Raw genomic sequence first — 25,719 nt, 5'->3', positions numbered from 1 at the left:
AAGAGAGCCTCCTTTGTGGCTACCGCTGTGTTTACGTGTGTCTGTGCTTGTGTGTGTGGATGGATGTGTTTGTTGTGTGTTTACGTGTGTCTGTGCTTGTGTGTGTGGATGGATGTGTTTGCTGTGTGTTTACGTGTGTATGTGCTTGTGTGTGTGGATGGATGTGTTTGTTGTGTGTTTACGTGTGTCTGTGCATGTGTGTGGTGGATGTGTTTGTTGTATGTGTGGCCGGCAAGCAAGTGTAAACGCATCAGCAATTTATGAGCATATGCGTGTGTGTGTGTGTGTGCGTGTGTGTGTGCATGTGTGCATGTCTGTGTGTGTGTGTGTGTGTGTGTGTGTGTGCGTGCGTGCGTGTGTGCGTGTGTGCATGTGTGTGTGTGTGTGTGTGTGTGTGTGTAAACACATACACACACACAGCAGAAGGCGGCATGCAGTCAGGTCTGTCAATAGGCTCTTCACAGGCTGGCTGACAGCCAGGATGTGCCTCTGTGTGTGAGCAACTCCACTTGTTTACTCCAGAATAACATGTCCCACTCCAAACTAACACCTGCAGCAGGAAACCACTTCCATCATCCAGCGGCCACGATGGCCGGCAGACTCCAATATTCAAGAACCACCTGCTTTTTAGAATAGAAAAATATCACGCTCCAACGTTGCAGGTAGTGCAGACAAACTCAGAATCCAGGAAAGAGCTGCTCCACACTCATAGTGCGGACATCCTGACAGGCAGTCTGCGTTCCTCATTGCATCGTTGCACTGGTCTTATGAACGTAGGCCTGTTGTTGTCTGGTCACAGCAGCAGGTTCCTTCCTACTGGTGCTTTTCCCTCATCTCTTCACTACTAAGACTTCATCAACTTCGCAGCCACAAGCAACCGTCTGGAATCTATCATCCACGGTGTTTTTTTAATCACATCAGAAAGCCAATGGCATTCATTTTCAAGAGGGATTCTGAATAAAATATGTGTAAAAAAAAAAGGGACCATAAAGATTCGTCAAACTAAACGTGAACATGCCTTTCAGACAAAATGTTCAGCAGACACAATCAGTCTGTAAATGGATGTTGTTATATAACCTCATGTTGCGAAATATCAAATGTACGCAAGCTGAAGAAAGGAAAACGATACATCGCAAAATAGTGGAGCAGCTTCAGAGAAACTATTCTGGTAAAACTTCTCAAATCTGGACTGGTACCATGCTACTTTTTCACAACGCAACACCATCACTCACAAACACACACAGAAGCAGACAGACCTCCCCGCCCGCCCGCACACCTACCTCTGTAATAGGTGACTTGGAGTTGACGTTGCGTGCCGCTGCTATCTCCTGGAGCTGGTTGACCAACTCCGTTATGGACAGCCGCTCCTCTGGATTCACCTTCAGCATGGCACCTGGAGAGGAGGTGGTGGTGGTGGACCGGAGGAGAGGAAGAGATAAACAAGGAGAACGCTCAAAGTTGACCGTATCGATGACGAGGAAAAAAACATGCTTTTCTGAATCTCGAAGAGGAAGATCATTATGAGCACGGTGACAAAAAGCAGAAGACAGCAGATGGACGAAGCCGTTACAAAAACAACATGACCAATGAGTGTAATGGTGTGTATTTCATGTCACTCCCTCCAGGCTGAACAGTTGACTCATCATCACCAGGGCAGGAAGTGGACTTTTTTTCTGACACTGACCACAGTAGCAGACGGACTCCAATGAGTTGGCAGAAGGACAAACGGACAGACAGAATAACAGAGAGACAGAGTACGTACGTAGCAGAAGGACAAACGGACAGACAGAATAACAGAGAGACAGAGTACGTACGTAGCAGAAGGACAAACGGACAGAGAGAATAACAGAGAGACAGAGTACGTACGTAGCAGAAGGACAAACAGACAGACAGAATAACAGAGAGACAGAGTACGTACAAACGGACAGACAGAATAACAGAGAGACAGAGTACGTACGTATGAGGTCGTGGTACACAGTGTACTTGTTGTCATTCTGAGGGATGGAGTATTTGCCGTTGACTATTTGTAGCTTAGCTCCCTCCTCGAACGGGTGCTGCTTGAAACACAGCAGGTAGAGGATGCATCCCAGGGCCTGCGTGGTTAGAGGGGAAATCATTATTATTATTACTACTACAGTAATAATCTCTCTAGTCACTTTACATCAATTACAGAGGACAGAGAACACAAAACCAATTACAAGATTAGCTCAATAAAAGTCAATAAAAGTCAATCACTCACTTAACACAAACAAAACCTAGACACTGCCGTCAGAAGAAAACCTGTTATCTCCAAGCAAAAGCGTTTGTCCTCAGGAACCGAGGTAAGAAACGGCTAACTAATGCCTGCTAACACCCATACGCAGTTGGCCTTCAATTGGGCTTGGGAATCAATCCCAGAATGCAATGCAAATCATTCCCAAAATGCAATGCAATGCAAGCTTGCACGTCGTTGCATTCTGGGATTGTTTTCCACCATATTGGCATTTTGCCCTGTGTTCAAGCTCCACCCACTCTCCACCGCGACACCCATTATTTGCAGCCTTTCACACAACTCGGCCGCCCCAAACCCGCCAAATAAAAGGAAGCGAACGCAAAGAAATTACTTCATAATAATTTAATGACCAGTTTAACCGACTAGTATTTCTGGTGCCGACTAGCCAGGTAGCGGATGTTTAAATGTTTAACCGACTAGTCGCGCACGTCCCTGGTTAAGATCCCGTCATCATGACTGGTTCTTAATCAGCACTCATGTCTCTGTGGCTGCTGTGACATCAGCTGATTAGAAAGGAAGAAACAGGTTGAGGCTCTCTGACCCAGATGTCCTGCTTCTCGTTGATGGGAAAGTTGGAGTAGAGATCGATCATCTCAGGGGTCCGGTAGGCTGGAGTGGTGTTCCTTGTGATCTACAGACAGAGACACACACAGAAACACAGGGTTCCTTAAACAACTGGTGGATGCTCATGTAGATATAACCAGAGCAAGATCAACAGCCATGAGTTAATCGCTGGTAAACAGACGCTACCATTTCCTCTAGGGGTGGGGGAAAAAAATCGATTCACCTAAGTATCGCGATTTTTAATGTCACGATTTTTTGAATCGATCTTTTATTCCAGAATCGATAATCGCAAAAAAAAAAAAAAAAAAATTGGGTGCTTGCAGTCAGGCCACTCACTGAACAGCAGGCCAGGCGCCGCCTACTGGTTTACTAGTGGTTTTATTACTTTATTAGTTGGTCTGAAGTAATAATTACACTTCAGGGTTAAAGCGTGTGCATCTCATTGTAAAATTGGACTTCAAACGGCCCAAATCTGGCTTCAAACGGCCCAAATTGGGCTTCAAACGGCCCAAATTTCATGCGCGTCGGCCCATATCGGCCTGGCCTGCTTGGTATCTAATGCCCGGCCTGAATTATGATCCCAGTCCGCCCCTATTTTTAACTATATCGCCCAGCCCTACTCATGATATATAATATACAGTCTCTAGTGTATGATTCAACTTTTCCCATGTTCTAATCTAGTGTAAAAAAGCAAACAAACTGAAAAAAGAAAAGAAAAAAATAAACAAAAATCGCAATAAATCGTAATATCGAATCGCAATAATCGTAGAATCGCAATACTTAAGAATCGCAATATAAATCGAATCGGCACCCAAGAATCGTGATAGTATCGAATCGGTGTAAGTGAATCGCCACAGCCCTAATTTCCTCATTGTTCTCAATAGGAAGGATTGCACTGGTGTGTTGTTGTGTGTTCTTGTGAGAGCTTAGCATGTTTTTAGCACTCGTCAAAATCATGATTGACTCTTTAAAAGAGGTTTTCAACCACTAAGCTACAGCCAGAGTCATAAAAAGTTCTTCCCTCCAGCATTTGGTTGGAGCGACTAGCTTGGAAAGCAGGAGGCTGATGATGGATGTATTTATTTGATCTCTGGGGTCCTGTATGCTGAGGTCATCAGACCATACGTCTGTGCGGTGATGGTGTAAACATAATTAACCTGATTGATCGCTGCTTCCTGGACCTCAAGTCGTTAATTCAATCAGAGGCTTCTGGTTTCTATCCAACACCGTGACGTCAATGCTGCCACTCATCAACTGTGACTTTTCATCACGTTTCTTTTTTTTTTACCATTCAATTAATTATTTGACGCGCCCCGAGAATACAAAGTGCAATGAAAGAGCATCTTCACCGTTTTCTTTTGTTTGACAAAATTACAAACACATAACATACTAATACATACATACATACTAATGGAAAGAATCTATTAAATCAATTACTAATACAAGTAGAAGCAGAGAGATGGGTTTCAGTGTGTGTGTGTGTGTGTGTGTGTGTGTGTGTGTGTACCTCATCCTCCACCATGGACCTCTTCTGTGCCGACCAGCTGTAGTCGGGGTAGTGTGCCAGCGTGGTGGCGCTGCCAAAGTCACACAGCTTGATGGTGCCCTGGTTACTAATCAACAGGTTCTCGATCTGCAACACATCGAGATATATAAGCAATCAGCTGCTAGATCAAAGAAAAATCTGTGAATTCGTCCACACATTACTGTATCAATTATACCATTACTTTTTAAATACGATTGTCTCAAAGTCAGCTGATCAATCCCTGGACCTTACTGCAGAGCAGCACATTCTCTGAGATGCTCAGAGTCTGAGAGCGTAAATGTGTAATAATTGTCGTGATCATCCTCACAGACAATGTGCTGCATACTGGTCAGCGGATGAATAATAATAAATAAATAATAATTAATAAATGAACGGGTCAATCAATTCACTGATCAGGCTAGGCTGGCCACCAGCCCACCACATGCCATATCCTACTAAAATGCATCATCAAACTAAATCCGTGTTTAGAGACTGAGAAGTGAGAACTGATTCTATCTTTATGTATACTAAACAGGGATGCAAACTCATGGATAGTGAAAAAGGTGACAAATACCAAGACAGACATAAAATCATTCGCTTAAAGGGGCCCTATTTTGGGATCAAAAAGGTGACTGTCACCTAAAGGTGACTAGTTTGCATCCCTGACTAAATGAACCCTTCTTTGGAAGAGAATACATAATATAAGGAGAATAATAGAAAGGGAGATCAATCAGCAGAAATGAGTTTCATTCCAAAAATAAGATAGAAGATGAAAGCTACTATTACAAAGTGATTGATTGTAATCTTCCAAATGACGGGACTTTCCTTTGTGGGCAAAATGAAATCACAACTCGTGCATTCATTCATTCATCCATTCATTCATTGGGACTCCTTCGTGCAGACTGAAGAAGACGTCAGACGAACCTTGAGGTCTCTGTGTATGATTGGAGGCTTCTGTTTGTGCATGTGCTGCACAGCACGGCACGACTGGTAGAAGATTTTCAGCACCGTGTCACATGACATCAGAGCCCTCTGCTCCACACGCTTTATGAAGTCCACCAGCTGACCTGCAGGACAAGACAAATCAATCAATTGATCGATCAATCAATCAATCATCAGTGGGAAAGTAACACGTGCCACTACCAGAATACCATAATGCATTGGTTCTCAAATGGGGGTCCGTGGCACTTTGCCAGGGGGCCCGCGTAAAGTTTTCAGGAAAATATATATATATTTTTTTGCAAAAGCTTCATAGCTCAACGAAAATATGTTATGCTTTAAATCTAAAATGGTTCATGGATTACATTCTAATCTAACAAAACTATCAATTTAAAAGTCAAGCACGTTACCGTGGAAACAATTAAGCTTAGCCCAAAATCACAAATCAGAATGAGGGGGTCCCCATTATATTTTCTATCTTGTAAGCCGGGGGTCCTTGGCTGAAGGGACCACAATGGAAATACGCCTGTGGGCTTTATTGTGTTGACTGACTTTTGCTTTGATGTATACACTCAATGCGTCTTTGGGTTTTGAAAAGCGCTATACAAAATAAATGAATTATTATTAATTATTATTATAATGCCTTTGCAGAGCTGTTTTCTTTATGAAACTGTCGAATAAAGGCAATCAGTTTAAAAAGTTAATTGAGAGTGGTTTGCGTGCTGCAATGCTAAAAAGAAAAGAAAAAAAAAAAATGTTTGTATGCCTGCATCCACAGATCGAGAGCCATACAAGAGTTTCTCCCAGCAAATGAACAGGGAGCTCTCAGTGGAAGATACTAGCCACATTGTAACGATAAGACGCTGGTTGAAAAGCAGCAAAGTGTTCCTTCAATGAGCCATCAGACTCAAAGCAGCAGGAAGAGCAGAGCAGGAAGTAGCGAGCGAGGGGCACACAGGGAGGAAACGCTTTCATCACCAACATGTGTCCGTTAAACTTAGTGGGAAACACAACAGTGCTGACTGCTGAGATTCACTCAAAGCTAGTCTGGTGAATGAGTAAGCAAAGAAAAAAAAGGAGGAGATCGACAAGAGAGAGAAAGACAAGCGCGCGCGCGTGTGCGTGTGTGTGTGTATGCGTGTCTGTGTGTGTGTCTGTGTGTGCGTGTGTGTGTGTCGTTACCTTTACACAGCTCAGTGAGGATGAGGAACTCGGCCTGTCCGGTGTCTGACTCCTCCTTGCTGATGGAGGCAGCAGAGCAGAACTGGACCACGTTGGGATGACCGGACAGCTTTTTCTACAGGGCAGCAGGTCAAGGAGCACACAGACACTCGTTCGTGTGTGTGTGTGTGTGTGTGTGTGTGTGTGTGTGTGTGTGTGTGTGTGTGTGTGTGTGTGTGTGTGTGTGTGTGTGTGTGTGTGTGTGTGTGTGTGTGTGTGTGTGTGTGTGTGTGTGTGTGTGTGTGTGTGTGTGTGTGTGTGTGTGTGTGTGTGTGTGTGTGTGTGTGTGTGTGTGTGTGTGTGTGTGTAGCCTCAGCTCAGGCAATTCACTATGCAAAACAGGAACTCATCATTTCCTGGTGACCGAGACTGGTCGGGATATCACCAAATTTTACTAGACATTTGACACGGACATTATCCCACAGACACTTTCCTACTTTGCAATTTATAATTTGAGATTGTTTTCCGTTTACTCCGTCTTCTGTTATTGATGTGATGATTGCAGCGCTGCCTACTTGCACGAGTCAAATACGTCGTGTGTGATCATTCACGATGGCCATTAAAATAAATCTTGAATCTTGAGGTTAAGCTCTTTTCAGACATGCAGTGAACTCCTGAAGATATCGATTCCCAGACGTTACTCAGATGGGGGATGTGTATGAACACAAGTATCCATTGTGATCTTAACCACCCACGCCCCCTAGTTAGTACTATGTCCATGTGACTGGCAGAGCAGCTCATGTTTGAATACGACAGTTTCATGTCCAGAGTGAGCGAGCGTTTTGACCACGTTGGGATGACGTCTGTTGTGCATCCCGTTACATTGTTAAATGGCGCTTTCACAAAACCATTCATGTTCCCGTGCGATTTGATTTCATGAATGCATAGTCACTCACGTGGAGTACTCGGGTACTCGAGTACTCGTTCATAACGTCAGTACTCGAGTAACGTTTCCGCTGTTCGGGGTACTCGCCCCACTCCCCACCCCTTTAAAATGGTCTAAATCTAAGCATGCATCGTTATGTGGCTCTGGCAGCATGAACTGCACGGGCGTCAAGTCAGCCAGAATGTACAAGTACGTCATCCGCTTTGTTGCTTTCAAAATAAAAGGCTTATTGTAACATAAGTTGTAACCTTATTTATTTTGAGTAAAGCGTTACAGCCATAGTTTCACGCCATATAACATCACGACGAGTACTTTGATACAAGGTTTGCTGCTTCGTTCGTTGAAATACCCTTTTCTCCTCCAATGTGCATAAATAAGCTATTTACTTTTGTTTAAGTAACATTATTTTTGAAAGTTTTAATAGTGGCTGAAGATATGCTCCCGAAGGAGACAGATGCACGCTTCTTCATAGCGCACGCCCAATAAAACTCATTCAAAACTTTGCAGTAGTTTACTGACTACACTGTCGTTTCCCATAACGTTAGTCACAAGAAATGTGGAGAAAGAATCGCTTTTTGGGAGACAATCGGTTCATGGTGATCACTATTTAGCTGCAGCTGTAACGTTAATCACACTGGTCAGTGGTCAGTTTTCACTTTTTGGCAGAACATCGGACCTTGTAATCCGTGGATTTACGTTAGTGTAACAGTGATCATAAAGTAAAATGGATGATACTGGACAATGGACATGTATTGGAATTGAGCCTTCGCTTGTTTCACAATAGTATTGTCCGCTCTGAAGCGCAAATGCCATCCATCCAACCATCGGAGATGCTGTCTGAGGTAGGCTTTAGACGTTAGCTTAGCGTCACCTCACCTAATATCACAGTCAGTCAGTCCCTCTCCTCACATGCTCCAGGTAACGCTTTCTCCATGCAAAAATGCAAACGTTATGTGTGAATAGCCCCACACACAGCAGATTACCCCTGCTCTGTCATTACCATAGTAATCACACAGACCCCCCCCCGCGCGCGAGAACTCGAGTACTCGTTCGTAATAGAAGGATAGTACTCGAGTATTTAAATTGCTTAAAATGCCCATCCCTACTGTGTAATATAGTGAATCGTAGACGTGTTGTCTTGAGAAATCAATTGAAAACGGGTCAGATATGCCTTGCAGCGTTTGACGTTACCACTATTTTGAGTTAGCAGTTAGCACTCATGGTACAGTAAGCCCACTCATCTCCAAAAAGGAAACGCACGAATGCAGATAGGAATCACAAATTACAGGATGTTGGGTTAAAGAGTAGAACCAAGCGCTTTACAAGGATGATGCGTAAGTATATATTACATAATAATAAGTACTATGTGTTGCCTTCTGTCAATTAAAACCCTGGTGGTAAGGGTATACTTAACTTAGTGGGAGGTGCAAACCACAAGCTGTAAAGTAAGTCACGTGTTGGAGTCTCACTTTGTCACGTTACATCTTTCCTGTCACCCTCCACTGTGTGCTGTGTGTTTAAATGCTGTCACCCTCCACTGTGTGCTGTGTGTTTACATGCTGCTGGAATGATGAAGGATACCATGAAGCACACTTCCTGTATGATGTCCTTGTTCTTCTCTTCTTCGTTAGACAGCAGCCTCTGAAGCAAAAAACACACACACACACACACACACACACACACACACACGCACACACACACACACACACACACATCGGAATTCAGCTGTTATTCAGTTAACAGGAGACACTCTTCAATAAATAATCTAGTCAAGGATTTGCATTGAACATGAGGAAAGTGATTTTGAGGCAAAGCATTTGTTTACTGGTGCAGGTCTTGCAGGTTGGACCCGTGCGTGCGTGCTTGCGCGCGTGCATCCGTGTGTGTGTGTGTGTGTGTGTGTGTGTGTGTGTGTGTGTGTGTGTGTGTGTGTCTGTGCATGCGTGTGTGTGTGTGTGTGTGTGTGTGTGTGTGTGTGTGTGTGTGTCTGTGCATGCGTGTGTGTGTGTGTGTGTGTGTGTGTGTGTGTGTGCGTGTGTGTGTGTGTGTGTGTGTGTGTGTGTGTGTGGGCGACTTTCACCGGCTTGGAGCCGCGGCGCCTCCTGTCTCCACTCTCACCTCCTTGTAGGTTAGAACCAGGGGGGGGGAGGAGCCTAGGCTAAATCTCATCCGCACACATCTGGTCCAAACACATCCCGTGCTCAAACACACACAGTCACTTATAGAAGCTGCTGCACCGCTTAAAGAGTACGACTGCTTCAGCGGCTCCGTCTTAGGCTTACCTTGAGAGCGTAGTCTTTGCCACTGCCAATATCCTGGGCTTCATACACGAAGGCGAATCCACCTGAGCAAAGGAGACAGAGCAACCAAGAGGTCATCAAGACTGTTTTTTTACTGGTCATTACATCTACCAACCAGACTGTTTGTTTACAGGTCATTACATCTACCAACCAGACTGTTTGTTTACAGGTCATTACATCTACCAAGCAGACTGTTTGTTTACAGGTCATTACATCTACCAAGCAGACTGTTTGTTTACAGGTCATTACATCTACCAACCAGACTGTTTGTTTACAGGTCATTACATCTACCAACCAGACTGTTTGTTTACAGGTCATTACATCTACCAAGCAGACTGTTTGTTTACAGGTCATTACATCTACCAACCAGACTGTTTGTTTACAGGTCATTACATCTACCAACCAGACTGTTTGTTTACAGGTCATTACATCTACCAAGCAGACTGTTTTTTTACTGGTCATTACATCTACCAAGCAGACTGTTTGTTTACAGGTCATTACATCTACCAACCAGACTGTTTGTTTACTGGTCATTACATCTACCAACCAGACTGTTTGTTTACAGGTCATTACATCTACCAAGCAGACTGTTTGTTTACAGGTCATTACATCTACCAAGCAGACTGTTTGTTTACAGGTCATTACATCTACCAACCAGACTGTTTGTTTACTGGTCATTACATCTACCAACCAGACTGTTTTTTTACTGGTCATTACATCTACCAAGCAGACTGTTTTTTTTACTGGTCATTACATCTACCAACCAGACTGTTTGTTTACAGGTCATTACATCTACCAACCAGACTGTTTGTTTACAGGTCATTACATCTACCAACCAGACTGTTTGTTTACAGGTCATTACATCTACCAACCAGACTGTTTGTTTACCGGTCATTACATCTACCAACCAGACTGTTTGTTTACAGGTCATTACATCTACCAACCAGACTGTTTGTTTACAGGTCATTACATCTACCAACCAGACTGTTTGTTTACAGGTCATTACATCTACCAACCAGACTGTTTGTTTACAGGTCATTACATCTACCAACCAGACTGTTTGTTTACAGGTCATTACATCTACCAACCAGACTGTTTGTTTACAGGTCATTACATCTACCAAGCAGACTGTTTGTTTACAGGTCATTACATCTACCAACCAGACTGTTTGTTTACTGGTCATTACATCTACCAAGCAGACTGTTTTTTTTACTGGTCATTACATCTACCAAGCAGACTGTTTGTTTACAGGTCATTACATCTACCAAGCAGACTGTTTGTTTACAGGTCATTACATCTACCAACCAGACTGTTTGTTTACTGGTCATTACATCTACCAAGCAGACTGTTTTTTTTACTGGTCATTACATCTACCAACCAGACTGTTTGTTTACTGGTCATTACATCTACCAAGCAGACTGTTTGTTTACAGGTCATTACATCTACCAACCAGACTGTTTGTTTACAGGTCATTACATCTACCAACCAGACTGTTTGTTTACAGGTCATTACATCTACCAACCAGACTGTTTGTTTACAGGTCATTACATCTACCAAGCAGACTGTTTGTTTACAGGTCATTACATCTACCAAGCAGACTGTTTGTTTACAGGTCATTACATCTACCAACCAGACTGTTTGTTTACTGGTCATTACATCTACCAACCAGACTGTTTGTTTACTGGTCATTACATCTACCAAGCAGACTGTTTGTTTACTGGTCATTACATCTACCAACCAGACTGTTTGTTTACTGGTCATTACATCTACCAACCAGACTGTTTGTTTACTGGTCATTACATCTACCAACCAGACTGTTTGTTTACTGGTCATTACATCTACCAAGCAGACTGTTTGTTTACAGGTCATTACATCTACCAACCAGACTGTTTGTTTACAGGTCATTACATCTACCAACCAGACTGTTTGTTTACAGGTCATTACATCTACCAAGCAGACTGTTTGTTTACAGGTCATTACATCTACCAAGCAGACTGTTTGTTTACAGGTCATTACATCTACCAACCAGACTGTTTGTTTACAGGTCATTACATCTACCAAGCAGACTGTTTGTTTACAGGTCATTACATCTACCAAGCAGACTGTTTGTTTACCGGTCATTACATCTACCAACCAGACTGTTTGTTTACAGGTCATTACATCTACCAACCAGACTGTTTGTTTACAGGTCATTACATCTACCAAGCAGACTGTTTGTTTACAGGTCATTACATCTACCAACCAGACTGTTTGTTTACAGGTCATTACATCTACCAAGCAGACTGTTTGTTTACAGGTCATTACATCTACCAACCAGACTGTTTGTTTACAGGTCATTACATCTACCAAGCAGACTGTTTGTTTACTGGTCATTACATCTACCAACCAGACTGTTTGTTTACTGGTCATTACATCTACCAACCAGACTGTTTGTTTACAGGTCATTACATCTACCAACCAGACTGTTTGTTTACTGGTCATTACATCTACCAACCAGACTGTTTGTTTACTGGTCATTACATCTACCAACCAGACTGTTTGTTTACAGGTCATTACATCTACCAACCAGACTGTTTGTTTACAGGTCATTACATCTACCAAGCAGACTGTTTTTTTTACTGGTCATTACATCTACCAACCAGACTGTTTGTTTACTGGTCATTACATCTACCAACCAGACTGTTTGTTTACTGGTCATTACATCTACCAACCAGACTGTTTGTTTACTGGTCATTACATCTACCAAGCAGACTGTTTGTTTACTGGTCATTACATCTACCAACCAGACTGTTTGTTTACCGGTCATTACATCTACCAACCAGACTGTTTTTTACTGGTCATTACATCTACCAACCAGACTGTTTGTTTACTGGTCATTACATCTACCAACCAAGAGGTCATCAAGACTGTTTACTGGTCATTACATCTACCAACCAGACTGTTTGTTTACTGGTCATTACATCTACCAACCAGACTCTTTTTTTACCGGTCATTACATCTACCAACCAGACTGTTTGTTTACTGGTCATTACATCTACCAACCAGACTGTTTGTTTACTGGTCATTACATCTACCAACCAGACTGTTTGTTTACTGGTCATTACATCTACCAACCAGACTGTTTCTTTACTGGTCATTACATCTACCAACCAGACTGTTTGTTTACTGGTCATTACATCTACCAACCAGACTGTTTGTTTACTGGTCATTACATCTACCAACCAGACTGTTTGTTTACTGGTCATTACATCTACCAACCAGACTGTTTGTTTACTGGTCATTACATCTACCAACCAGACTGTTTGTTTACTGGTCATTACATCTACCAACCAGACTGTTTGTTTACTGGTCATCTACCAACCAGACTGTTTGTTTACTGGTCATTACATCTACCAACCAGACTGTTTGTTTACTGGTCATTACATCTACCAACCAAGAGGTCATCAAGACTGTTTGTTTACTGGTCATTACATCTACCAACCAAGAGGTCATCAAGACTGTTTGTTTACTGGTCATTACATCTACCGCAGTGTTTCCTCTACAGACCCGCCAGGCCAGGAAAAAATAAATAAATAAAAAGAAGGGGGGGGGGAAGGGGGGTTTCCCCTGCTCTCCCCAAAATTTCAATAAACCTTTATGGCATATTATTACAATACAGCAATACTGGTGTTGACAGTGGTGTCAGTAATAGAAGATGCCAAATCATTCAAAACAATAAGCATTTTGCTTTTAGGAGCATTATGCCAGCGTGCTGCGCTGTTCCAAAACGTGTCAACGTGTGTCGTTAACTGGGAAACACACATCCCATAATACAACTGTTCGCATCGCATCCCATAATAGTATGATGATACTTGGGATGCCATTGCGAACATAGATGCGAACAGGTTAGCTAAAAGTTTAGCGTCGCCAGCGACGGCCCTCCACCGTTGTGGTCGGGGTAGGTCTCAAAATCCCTCCAGGCCTGAACATTTTTCTAGGGGAAACACTGGAATGGTATTTTAAAGGGGGGGGGGGGGGGGGGGGGACTTTTGCATTGTGATCAATTGAGGCTACTCTCTGTGAAGAAAGTGGCATCTTTTCCCTTTCTATGATGTATGATTTCTGAACGTCTGCACTAGGGATGTTCATTTTGAAAATTTTCCAAAATCGATAATCGGTGAGAATTAACGATCAATTATCGATTATCGATTTTATTAATACTTAGAAAATTTTCAATATTTTCAATATTTTCAATTTTTTTTTTTTTTTTTTTTTTTTTAACAAAATGAATGCCTATGGCAGAAAATACGAAAGACAACGTGTTCTCCTCAATGAACTCTTTATTTCAATGTGTCTCCTCTCCAACACTGCTGTCCCCGGCGCATGCCGGTGTGAATTTCTCATGTTTAAAACAGTTTTGTTGGCACAAAGGCCCGTGCCCAGCCAGAAAACTAGACTATATGAAGCTCCACCTCACGTTAGTCGGCTGTGCAATGGAGTGGGGCGAGGAGGAACGAATTCCACCCAAACCTAGTCCAAAAAAATAAAATAAAAATAAAAATAAAAAATAATAATAATTAAAAAATCGATCTAAATGCCACAGGATCGATTCCAATCCTTAACGATCGATTATCGATTATCGATAATTGATGAACATCCCTAGTCTGCACGCAAAAAGCTTGGAGCTTTGAGAGGATTGGATGTGATGATAGTGCAGCAGCCAATGCTGTTGTAATATTAGCTGTCTGGGACGGAGGAGAAGCAGGTGAGCCTGGTGAGACGTACACAGGGACAGATTGTTCTGCTTTGGACAAACATTTGTCTAGACTCTAGAGTTATATATAAATGACATATAGAACAGCAAGCAAATGAGCGACTCACTTGAGGCGGGCTGCTCGCTAGTTTGCCGACTAATTCATTAACCCATTGATACCTGATGCAGCATTTGTGTGTATATCCCTCATTTGTGTGCGTATCCCTTTAAGACCGCGAACCGCGTTAACGCGGTTCGCGGTCTTAAAGGGATACACACACAAATGCTGCATCAGGTATCAATGGGTTAAGTCAATTCATGATTATCAGCAAATAGGCTGCATCAAGCAAGCTGCGACAATCAGTCACGTTCAGACCGGACCTTGGCTTGCACCCATAATTATTTTACAGCAGGGCATTCAAAAATAAGGTGGATATAGATTTGTTTTTTTCTTTTCTACACAAGACCCACCCTCAAAACACCTCAATCGAAAACAGAATTATTTCTCTAGGCCTATTTTACAATAATAGGTTACTACAATAATTGGGACTATTTATTTACAATTTCAGCCAAAATGGAAAATTCTGCAATAGTTCATGTTTTACAGTTGATTCCATTTTTATCACCACAATTCTGTGATTCCGTCTGCGTTTTCTGCATTGCAGAAATCACACTGTATGGCGGCCCTCCGTCCTTATGCAAGCAAGCATGCAGTAAAAAGTGTGAAGTGTAAAAAAAGAGAGTGAATTGTGACAGACAGGCTGTCAACATCCTGAGGGAGGAGCTGTTTTCTGGGACAACAGAGAGGGAACATTAACACTTTGAGTGCCACGGCCCTTGGGCAAAAGGTGCTGTACTGTGCCACATAGGCCGCAATGCATTTTAAAACAGTCATATAATTTCTTTAATAATTACTATGTAAACACTGAACACGCACAAATAACGATGAGACTCTCTTCTATCACCTGCAAAAAAAAGTTTATTGATCCCATTTTCCGTTCTTTAGTTATGAGCCGGAGAAGATAGCTTGATTAGACCAAAAACAGTCCTTTTTTTCTACGAGCTGAGATAATGACCCTTTTGTGAAAGGAAGCATTTCAAGCACATCATTGACTCATTGCTAATATTTTCTGATGTAATGCTGCAGCTGCCTGGGTCTGTTATATGCTGTAGTGTCCTGCGTGCCCCACCTCCCCCCCTCCTCCTCCCCCCCGTTGTGGGAGGAGTATCTCTCTGCTCTGCTCGGCTCTGCTCTGAGTGCGTTTGCTCTGCGTGTGCTCAGCAGTGAAAAGTCCGCTCCGCTAGATCCAGCTTTTGTTGTGTGTGTGTGTGTGTGTGTGTGTGTGTGTGTGTGTGTGTGTGTGTGCGTGTGTGTGTGTGTGTGTGTGTGTGTGTGTGTGTGTGTGTGTGTGTGTGCGTGTGCGTGCGTGCGTGCGTGCGTGTGGGCACAAGCTTCAGTGTGAGAAAGTAACACCATCCACCAAATCTGATGTTGTGGCAGGTAAGTGTGTCAGGTGTTCTTCTGTTCTATTCCACTCTGGCTGGAGGAAGAAAGTTCATTTCATAACTTTTGTTCTCCTAACTTCTTCATCCGGTGTGCATGTCTATCTATCTGTGCTCACAATCATATACGACTTCCGGTCAATGTGAACGTGTACTCACTCAGAAAGCCACAGTCTCGACCGGGGCAAGTTAGGTTACCGTGGTTACGCGAGTAAATCAAACAGTTTACTTTGCTCTGTCCTGTTCTGTGAAACTCTGAATGAACACACACAAGACTGAAGACTCTCCTCTTCTAACTTTGAGCTACACAGGGAAGATCGACTTCGTATGTATGTAGACTTTTTCACCAATGCCCTTCACTCCGCCCGCTCCCATCGACTTTTTCCTGTCCCGTCCCAATCTTCCCGTCTCGTCCCGATCACGTGTCGATTAATAGTGAAATAACTCCCAAATCCCAAATCCCGCGGGAATCCCGGAGACCCACGGGATTCCCTGAAAAAAATGGCAGCCTCTAGTCTGAATGAAGAGACGCGTCAGCGTCTACTGTTTCACCTGCTCAGAAAGGCCCAGTGAAAAGAACGGCCAGTCAGGGTGAGTTGAGCTGAAGAAGACCATTGTTGCATGAAAGACAAGGATCTTTACCTCACTAACCTAAAGAGGGCCGATGTCGGTCTTTGTGAAACTGAGCTCGCTCCATATATGATGACAACCGGGGCAGGCGAGGGACTTTTTCATCCAAAATGTCCCCAACACTCGCACTGTCCCACAAGCAAATGAGATTTCTAGAAGTGAAGGGAACTGAACCTTGACATGACGGTTGGTTACCTGCCCAAGTGGCTGGCAGCCTGGCAGAGGAGACTGACAAAAATACTGTACACTACTACATGCATCTGGCTGCAGGAAAGCCCAACCTGATGGCAAGACGTCTTGATGAGGAAATAAGCAACGACAGCATGACAGTCTGAAAAGACCAAGCGTGGTGTACTGTAGTGTGTAATAACCATCAGCCTTGAAAGAAACGCATAGGAAAACAATGGGACTGTGTGTGTAAAGACCTTAAGTCGACCTAGGATGAGTGAGGGAAATTGAACACCAAGCAGTACGGCACTATACAAATGTCTCTACCAGCAAAATACTTTAGGTCACTGAATATTATTATGGAGGTTGTATTCTTTTCTCAAATCGAATTGGCTGTCAAAGTAAAAGAAGTAGCTGGTGAATATTTAGAGTTCCTATCCATTGTAAGTTGTAAGCTAGACAAACAAGTTAGGTTTCCTGCCCTCCTTGCATGGGACCACATGAGAAAATGTACTCTCTCATTCAGAAACCAAGTTTCATGAGAATGGGTCAAACAATAGGAGGTTGTAATATGTTTTTTTATGGGGGGGTGGCGTCACAAGTTGCCTGGGTCCCTCCAGACTTTTGACTCCGCCCACGCCACTGAGTTGAGTTTTGGCTGAACAAACGATTAGCCAATCAGCACTCACAGAAGATCTCACAGAAGATCTCACAGAAGACAGGCTTTCACAGAGAAACCCACTTCCTTCAAATGTGGTGCTAAAACATACCTGAGAACAAGTTTAAAGGTATTTTACAATCACCTTAAATTGGACTTTGAACGCCTGACACTTACTAAACAAAAAAATGAATGGCCTTGTGTCTGACTTCTGAAACACCTTTCCCTTAACGAGAGAAGAACAGCCGTTTGCAACTTTGAAAATTGCAGCTGGTTCCAATGGCATTATCTTTTCAATTGACTGTGCAGACTTTCCGATCAGCATGAAGAAAAGGAGGCAACAGGGAAGGAGGAGCACTGGCACCCAACCAGTCCCTCTGGCAGATGTCACATGACACACTCCAGCTGGCTGCTACTGTAAAAGGCAAATGTGCTCTTACTCAACAACCTGCCTGGATATAAGGTGTGAAACATGCCTGGATATAAGGTGTGAAACATGCCTGGATATAAGGTGTGAAAGAAGCAACACAGATTTCCTTCTGCTCCCGTGGACAACATTTAATAGCCAACCAGTTTCGATCCTATTGGGATCTTCGTCAGTGTCATGTGACACATGACACTGACGAAGATCGGAATCCAACTTATTTTTGAATGTCCCACTGTAAAAAAGATTATGGGTGCAAGGTCCGGTCTAGAACGTGACTGACCTTCCACAATATACAGTAGCAGCTGGTTGTTAACGTTACTTGGCAGAGACAGAGAGTCAGAGTCAGTTTTGCCAAGCTGGATGTGATCGGCTGATTCGAGCCCTTGTTTTTCATTTGAATCTCTGTTAATACAGTTTGGCTCAGCACCAATGTGCATAAGTTCCTCGATAATTAGTTGTATTGTACTTACAACATACACTCACCGTCGAGCAATTTATTAGGGACACACCTGTACAACTTGTTGTCGGTGCCAGACGAGCTGGTTTGAATACTTCTGAACAACGCACAACAATCTCTAGAGTCTGTTGTGGGTGAAAATCCCAGGAGATCAGTTGTAAAAGAGGTGATCTGAGTTATAGCCTTTCTTTCTGTGAGCTCCAACCAGTCTGACCAAAAGCAGCTCAGAATGCAACACGTCCACCTGCTGGGGGTGGATATCATCACTTTGCTAGCTCATACCTACACAGAGCACTAGGAACACTTAGCCCCAAAGTGACCCTACTACTGCACTCTGTATACTCTACTATACTATACAGTACAGTATACTCGTGCAGTATTAGGATCACACTCAGCTCCATAAGGCTAGTATAGGAACACTGTGTTCCTAAGTGCATGCTCACTCAGTGAGTCTATATCTTATTGTTCTGTCTACCAATATGCTTTTATTTATCTCTCTGTTTACTCAAACTTACCTTCCCTGCCAAACAAGATGAGTGCCTGTGTGTGTTAGAAGATGTGAAAACATGAAAGACAGCTTGGCCTGCAGACCTGTATCTTGCTATAAGACTCACAACAACTCAGCCAAGAATGGATGTGTTCTTAGGCAAGTTGAACGTTTATAAATTGGCTAACGTTATGCATCGTCTTCGTTACTTACTTACAACACACAACGCAGCAGTTTCCTCACAGCTTACTAGTCACACACAAGTTAGCACTCTGCTGGTGTTTACGTGCTGACTGACTCGTGGGTTTTGCGTTAGCTAACCAACACAGAAGCGTCACTGCGCTGCTAACCAACTGCTGCTAGCTTTGTGAGCTAGTTCAGCTAGCATGATGCCTGGCACCGCACAACGGACGCGGTAATCAACTTGGATCGAAGTCACACACCAAACACTCACCTTCTGCGATCACTCTTCTGATCCTCAGCTTCATGTCACCGAGCTCAACGACCTGTCCGACGAAGTCATTCTGGTCCCGACTGGCCCCTCCGGACGAGCCGGGCCCGGCTAGGAAATCCAGTGCCGACTGGAAGAGGGACATCTTGTCCTGCTTGGTGGAGCCCTCCGCTCCGTCAGGCCCGCACAGAGGCTGGCTCAGCGGCGGGAGACGAGCTGTCTTTATCCCGCAAGGCTTTGAGGGGAAGCGACGGCACTATACTAGTCAGTTAGAACAGCTGGTAATCAAAGTGGTATGATGCTTTCTTTCCCTACAAAAATACATCTTCTTCCTGCCAGAGGCCGCTGGCTGCCACCATCACGACCGCTGACTTCCGTGACAGGTGCTGACGTCACGAGACAGGGGTTTCAGTTTGTCATGTGATCTAGAAACAAAAGAGATGGCCTGCCCTTTGAGTTGACCATGTCAACAACACAGGAGTATAGTCTCTACTACACTCTAGTAGGCCATGTGGGTAACACTTTACAATAAGGGTATATACATTAATTAAGGGCTGTTCATCATAATTAATAAGCATTAACTAACACTAATGTATATATGTAGTAATCATTTACTGATGGTGTAACTATAAGATATTAATTTATACATTATTTCATAGTTTCTAAAGTTGTTATTAACATTAGTTAATACATTAAAAAGCATAAGTAACAGTTTATTCATACAACAACAATACAAATTAAATCATAATTAACAAATGTCTCTTGTTAACATTTATTAAGGGTTTACATGTTAATTGAGGTACCAACTAATATTAGTAGGCCTAAATGGTTGATGAAGATGTTAATTAACATGTACGCCATGAAGTTGAGGTTTGCTGGTTCCTTCATGTGGCCCTAACCATATAAATGATTGTGGATGTTCAATAAACACTTAACCAGATTTAACCATTTATTAATGCTCTTTGTGACCCTTATTGTAAAGTTGAAAATGAGCTCTGTTAGTTAAGGGGTTAATTAATGTGTATTAAGCATTAACCAAGCCTTAATTAATGCACCCTTATTAAAAAGTTTGACACATTAGTTAACGTTAATCCTTACTAAGCTTTACTAACCCTGTTAATTAATGTGTATTAAGCGTTAACTAAGCATTACCCTTAATTAATGTACAATACCCTTATTGTAAAGTGTTAGCATTATTTGTTATAGTTTAGCGTTATGGTAATGCTTAGGCATATGGTAATTGATTATGCATTAATAAACATAAACTAACCGTTGATTAATGTACCCTTATTGTAAATTGTTACCTCTATTTGCTATGTAATTTAAGAACAAGACAGAAACCATAGTTGCTGTTATTGTTTTTCCCAACTGCCTACCACACAGTGGCTGCTAAATCCCAAATGCACTGTAGTCAGTCACACAAGTGGCTGGAAGAGGAGACAAACCTACCAGCCAAAGGTCAAGATCAAAGTGTGGCTTAATGAGAGTCTAACTCAGTGATTCCCAACCTGTGGTCCGCGGCCCCCTGGTGGGCCGCGAAGGTATTGCAAGTGGGCCGCCAAATCATTTCCAAAAAAGTATGATTTTTGAAAAAAAAAAAAAAAAAAAAAAAAAATCAATTTTTTTTTTGAAAGATTTTGAAAAATCATACTTGAAAAAGTATGATTTTTGTTTCTTTGATGTTATTGCTTTTGCTTGAATTGAAGTTTCATCTTTACATCATCTTTATATTGGGTTTGTGTTTATTTGTAACCCTATCGATTTAATGGGCTTTCTTCTGATATTTGGATTTTGTTTGGATCTGATATTGGATGTCAAATTGTTATGAGAATGCATTTTTCCATTGTTGAAGGATACCGTTATTTATTAATCATTTGTTAATTAGCCTGTTACAGACAGCCCCTTGCTTGTCATTTCTGACATCTGTGTGGTGCTGATGGACAGCTCCTTGAATGATTGGTGTGTGTGTGTGTGTGTGTGTGTGTGTGTGTGTGTGTGTGTGTGTGTGTGTGTGTGTGTGTGTGTGTGTGTGTCTGTGTGTGTGTGTGCGTGTGTGTGTGTATGTGTGTGTGTGTGTGTGGACAGCTCCTTGAAAACTGTAATACTGAAGGTGTTGCAACATGTTACAGGTGCTGTGTTAGTGACTGTGGAGCTTCCAACATGTTTCTCCTGTATTCAGTTCAGTCCTTTATGTTCAATTTTCAATAAAAAAGTGCTCTGAGAACGCATTATATGGCCTTTGTATTTATGGGGTCGGAGGTGGGCCGCGAACATTTTTGAGACATAAAAGTGGGCCCTGAGTTGGAAAAGGTTGGGAACCACTGGTCTAACTCATTCAAATTTGTAGCTGAAATAGACTGTTAGATGCAGGGTACTTGAAGAAATAAAAGTGGTCCACACAAACTGTGCTCCTATTCAATCTTAGTGCTGGCTGTGAATCCAACTCGCCTATTGTAGATGGCTGTATACAGATAGAAGTACAGAAGGTAGACCTTTATCTTTATTGTTTATTGAAGCAGAGACAGTACACAATAAATATATTGCACCAGAGATAGCTAAAAGCTCATTTGCATCTGTAGTCCCTGGACACACAGAGTCCTGTGCGCACACAGTACATATCAAATACAGCATACAGCATACACCTCTCATTGCACACTCACCCATGGGTGTGTGCATGACACACACTCAGGATAAGATAGAGTGTGCTACTACGCCATCTCCTGGCAGCATCACTCACACACTGTTATAGGCTCATAGGCATTAGCAACCTCATATATCCAAATTGATATTTTGGATATTTGAACCTTTCTTACACTGTCTGTATCTTGTACTTGTTTCATAAGCTGGTTGGAGAGTAATAGAGTAGCAATTAAGAGGGATAGGCTATATGTAATGGGTGTGATGTAAAATATACTTCAGTAACGTTACAATATTGAGGGAAAAACATACATATTCAACAGACTTGAATACTCAAAAAAAGTAGAAATACACAAAAAAACTACTCAATGACCTTAACCCGAGTAAATGTTACTTCTACTCCTGGCTGTACAGTACTTCCTTCACTGACATGTAGGGGCCTCATGAGCTGTCAATGTGAACATTGGCCAACTGCATGGTGCATAGGTAGGCTACATTATCACAGGTACATTATCATAGGTACATTATCACAGGTACATTATCACAGGTGCATTAGGTACATTCTCTTGGTAGGTAAAGGCGGAAATGAAAATGCTGATCACCACACAGTTGATCAATGTATGTTATATTGACCAACTTACTCTATCTCCTGCTCATCTGGCAGTGAGTTCAACATGCTTCAAAACACACACACACACACACACACACACACTCTAAATATTCTAAATAGTTTTGCGGATCAATTTACCACAAGCCACTTAATGTGTGGGAACTTTATTTTAAAATGTATGCACTTAAAAAGTAAGGGTGATAAGGGGGAGAGGGAGAGATTGATCCTAAGTTTAACAATTAAATATCCTTTGTGATAATCTTCGTTTCATATCGTAAAAGAGCGCTAAACACACACTGCCTCTTTCAAACCATTCCTCTTCCTTGAATAGCCTGATAATAACCCCTCCCTCTACCTGGTCTCAAGTCCAGCCTGTTCCCTCCAGATATTTACTGTTCCCTCCCCTTTCACAGATGTGCCAGTTTATAGATGGGTGTAAACAACATGCTGTGAAGTGCAAGAGCTGACAAGCCCATTCACTGCAGATCAGCACATGAACATGAAGTCAAGGGACAGATTGTTGGTTTGGATTGGCGCTCAACTTTCTGTTGCGGGCAAGTGAAACTATCTGACACTGTCACTGAGAAGTGAAATGGCGCACCAAGGAATTCAGCTGGACGGGGCGAAATTCTGCTGTTCAATCTGTCTGGATCTACTGAAGGATCCGGTGACCATTCCCTGTGGACACAGCTACTGCATGAGCTGCTGTATTAAAAGTTGCTGGGATGAGAAGAAAATCCACAGCTGCCCCCAGTGCAGACAGACCTTGACACCGAGGCCTGTCCTGGTGAAAAGTACCATGTTAGCAGAGATGGTGGAGGAATTGAAGAAGACCAGATACCAAACTGCTCCTCCTGATCGGTGCTATGCTGGACCTGGAGATGTGGGCTGTGATGTCTGCACTGGGAGAAAGCTGAAAGCCCTCAAGTCCTGTCTGGTGTGTCCGGCCTCTTACTGTGAGCAGCACCTCCAGCCTCACTATGATGCACCTCCATTAAAGAAACACAGGCTGGTGGAAGCCACTGAGAAGCTTCAGGAGAACATCTGCTCTCGTCACGACGAGGTGATGAAGATGTTCTGCCGTACTGATCAGCAGTGTATCTGTTATCTCTGCTCCGTGGAGGAACATAAAGGCCACGACACAGTCTCAGCTGCAGCAGAAAGGGCAGAGAGGCAGAAAGAGCTCGGGGTGAGTCGGCAAAAACACCAGCAGAGAATCCAGGACAGAGAGAAAGACGTGAAGGTGCTTCAACATCAGGTGAAGGCTATGGATTTCTCTGCTGATAAAGCAGTGGAGGACAGTGAGAAGATCTTCACTGAGCTGGTCCGTCTCATTGAGAAGAGAAGCTCTGAGGTGAAGGAGCAGATCAGATCAACGCAGAAAGCGGAAGTGAGTCGGACTGAAGAACTTCAGGAGAAGCTGAAGCAGGAGATCACTGAGCTCAGGAGGAAAGACTCTGAGCTGGAGCAGCTCTCACACACAGAGGATCACATCCACTTTCTACACAGTTACCCCTCGCTGTCACGTCTCAGTCAATGTACAGACTCACCCAGCACCAGAACCCGTCCTCTGCGCTACTTTGAGGCTGTTACTGCAGCTCTCTCAGACAAAAGAGAGAAACTACAGGGCTTTCTTAAAGAGGAATGGACTAAGATCTCATGGACAGCGACGGAAGTAGATGTTTTACTGCCACCACCAAGAGAGCCCAAGACCAGAGCTGACTTCTTACAATATTCACGCCAAATCACACTGGATCCAAACACAGCAAACACACAGCTGTTATTATCTGAGGGGAACAGAAAAGCAACACGCGTGGGAGCAGTACACTTCTATTCTCATCACCCAGAGAGATTCGTGAAACAGCAACAGGTTCTGAGTAGAGAGGGTCTGACTGGACGTTGTTACTGGGAGGTGGTGTGGAGTGGGACCCTCGTTTCAGTGGCAGTCTCATATAAGAGTATTAGCAGAACAGGAACATTGAGAGAATGTCGATTTGGAAACAATGAGAAGTCTTGGGAATTATATTATCTCGACAATAGTTATCACTTCAGACATAACGATATCACCACTCGCATCCCAGGCCCTCGCTCCTCCAGGCTGGGGGTGTACCTGGCTCACAGAGCAGGTATACTGTCCTTCTACAGCATCTCAGAAACCATGACTCTCCTCCACAGAGTCCAGACCACCTTCACTCAGCCTCTCCATCCTGGATTTTGGCTTAATTATTGTATTGGAGACACTGCTGAGTTGTGTAAGCTCAAGTAGAGAGGAGTTATTAACGTAGTAGCGTGTTGGAATTTATGTCCTGCTCTGAACTTCAGAGCTCACCTGTCACTCAAACAGAGTGGGCGGAGCTTGAATGATCTGTTGCTGCAGTTTGAGTTTCTCTTCTCTGTGTGTGTTCAGACATGGTGGCTAACACTGCTCATGCTAACTGCTCAGTTCTTCTTCTGTTCATCCCAAAACAAACTGGAAACATAAAACACATCACTTTCTGTCCGGCAGAGGAAACCAATGGAAACGATTTCATGAATATAGGTTGAATCACTTTTGTGTTGTATCAGTCAGTAATAGAGTGTCTAAACAGACATTTATTCATTTGACTAATATAAATTGATTATTGTATATTTGTTTTGTGGCTGTAATATTTTCTGCTGTTTCTGTTGCACATGCATGGGCCTTAATGAATGGAGCCAGCACTAGAAGTGTTCCCTTTATAGCTGAATAGTTGTTAATATGTTGATTCTGTTCCCGACACTTTGTCACTTTGTTAAGAAAAGTGAACTCTGAATGTAATCTTTATAATCACTAGGGAGAGGATTCATTGTTTTCCTCCACAGTGCTGCTGACATATGGGTGTGGGTGGGTGAAGTTCACGTAGCCTGTGTAGATGGAAAGATTGTACCAGAGGCTTGTACCAGGTTTCAGTGATTTGATGTGTCATCAAAGTGATTGTTTGCAAAGATCAATAAAGTTTTTCATTCCAAGATTTAATCAAATATTTAATCTGTACCTGTATAAGTCTATCAAAGCAGCTAGAGAACAGTTTTGTCACGTCAATGCAATATATATCTTGCACTCCATCATATTCATGATGATTGAGGGTTGTGCAATTGAACTCGTTGCAGAATGACATCATAACTATGTGGCAATGACCTCTCTGACTCAACAGGTTCAAAGAGCAGCCATTGAGAAAGAGCTCTCTGCAGAGCAGTGATGAGAGGAACAGAAAGACCTGCTGGCCACTTGTG

The 25,719-nt window shown here is 42.9% G+C and overlaps 2 protein-coding genes across 3 annotated transcripts in view; one reads left to right on the top strand and one right to left on the bottom strand.

Moving 5' to 3' along the window:
- gak (cyclin G associated kinase) overlaps window positions 1–19,526 on the bottom strand; it is a 41,508-nt gene extending 21,982 nt beyond the window's left edge. Inside the window, exons 1-9 of one of the 2 annotated variants that reach the window (XM_083643950.1) lie at window positions 19,224–19,526; window positions 9,690–9,751; window positions 8,989–9,048; window positions 6,483–6,597; window positions 5,286–5,428; window positions 4,344–4,469; window positions 2,814–2,903; window positions 1,958–2,093; window positions 1,281–1,393 (exon numbers count right to left, since the gene is read on the bottom strand). In XM_083643950.1, coding sequence (XP_083500076.1) covers window positions 1,281–1,393; window positions 1,958–2,093; window positions 2,814–2,903; window positions 4,344–4,469; window positions 5,286–5,428; window positions 6,483–6,597; window positions 8,989–9,048; window positions 9,690–9,751; window positions 19,224–19,365 — 987 coding nt within the window. In that variant the 5' untranslated portion in view covers window positions 19,366–19,526. Of the gene's footprint in view, window positions 1–1,280; window positions 1,394–1,957; window positions 2,094–2,813; window positions 2,904–4,343; window positions 4,470–5,285; window positions 5,429–6,482; window positions 6,598–8,988; window positions 9,049–9,689; window positions 9,752–19,212 lie in introns of both variants that reach the window. The other variant, XM_083643951.1, reaches the window with a different exon arrangement.
- A 3,533-nt stretch (window positions 19,527–23,059) lies between these two features.
- Window positions 23,060–24,733, top strand: LOC310783788 (tripartite motif-containing protein 16-like; the record flags this gene model as incomplete). Its single annotated transcript, XM_083644692.1, has 1 exon — window positions 23,060–24,733. One exon carries the CDS (start codon window positions 23,060–23,062, stop codon window positions 24,731–24,733), a length of 1,674 nt encoding a protein of 557 aa, XP_083500818.1.
- Between the last annotated feature and the right edge of the window lie 986 nt (window positions 24,734–25,719).

The sequence above is a fragment of the Poromitra crassiceps genome (genome assembly GCF_964638095.1).
Source record: "Poromitra crassiceps genome assembly, chromosome: 10".
In the NCBI taxonomy this organism is placed as follows: domain Eukaryota; kingdom Metazoa; phylum Chordata; class Actinopteri; order Beryciformes; family Melamphaidae; genus Poromitra; species Poromitra crassiceps.
Note: the sequence above shows the minus strand (reverse complement) of the source record. Positions and strands in the feature narration are given on the sequence as shown.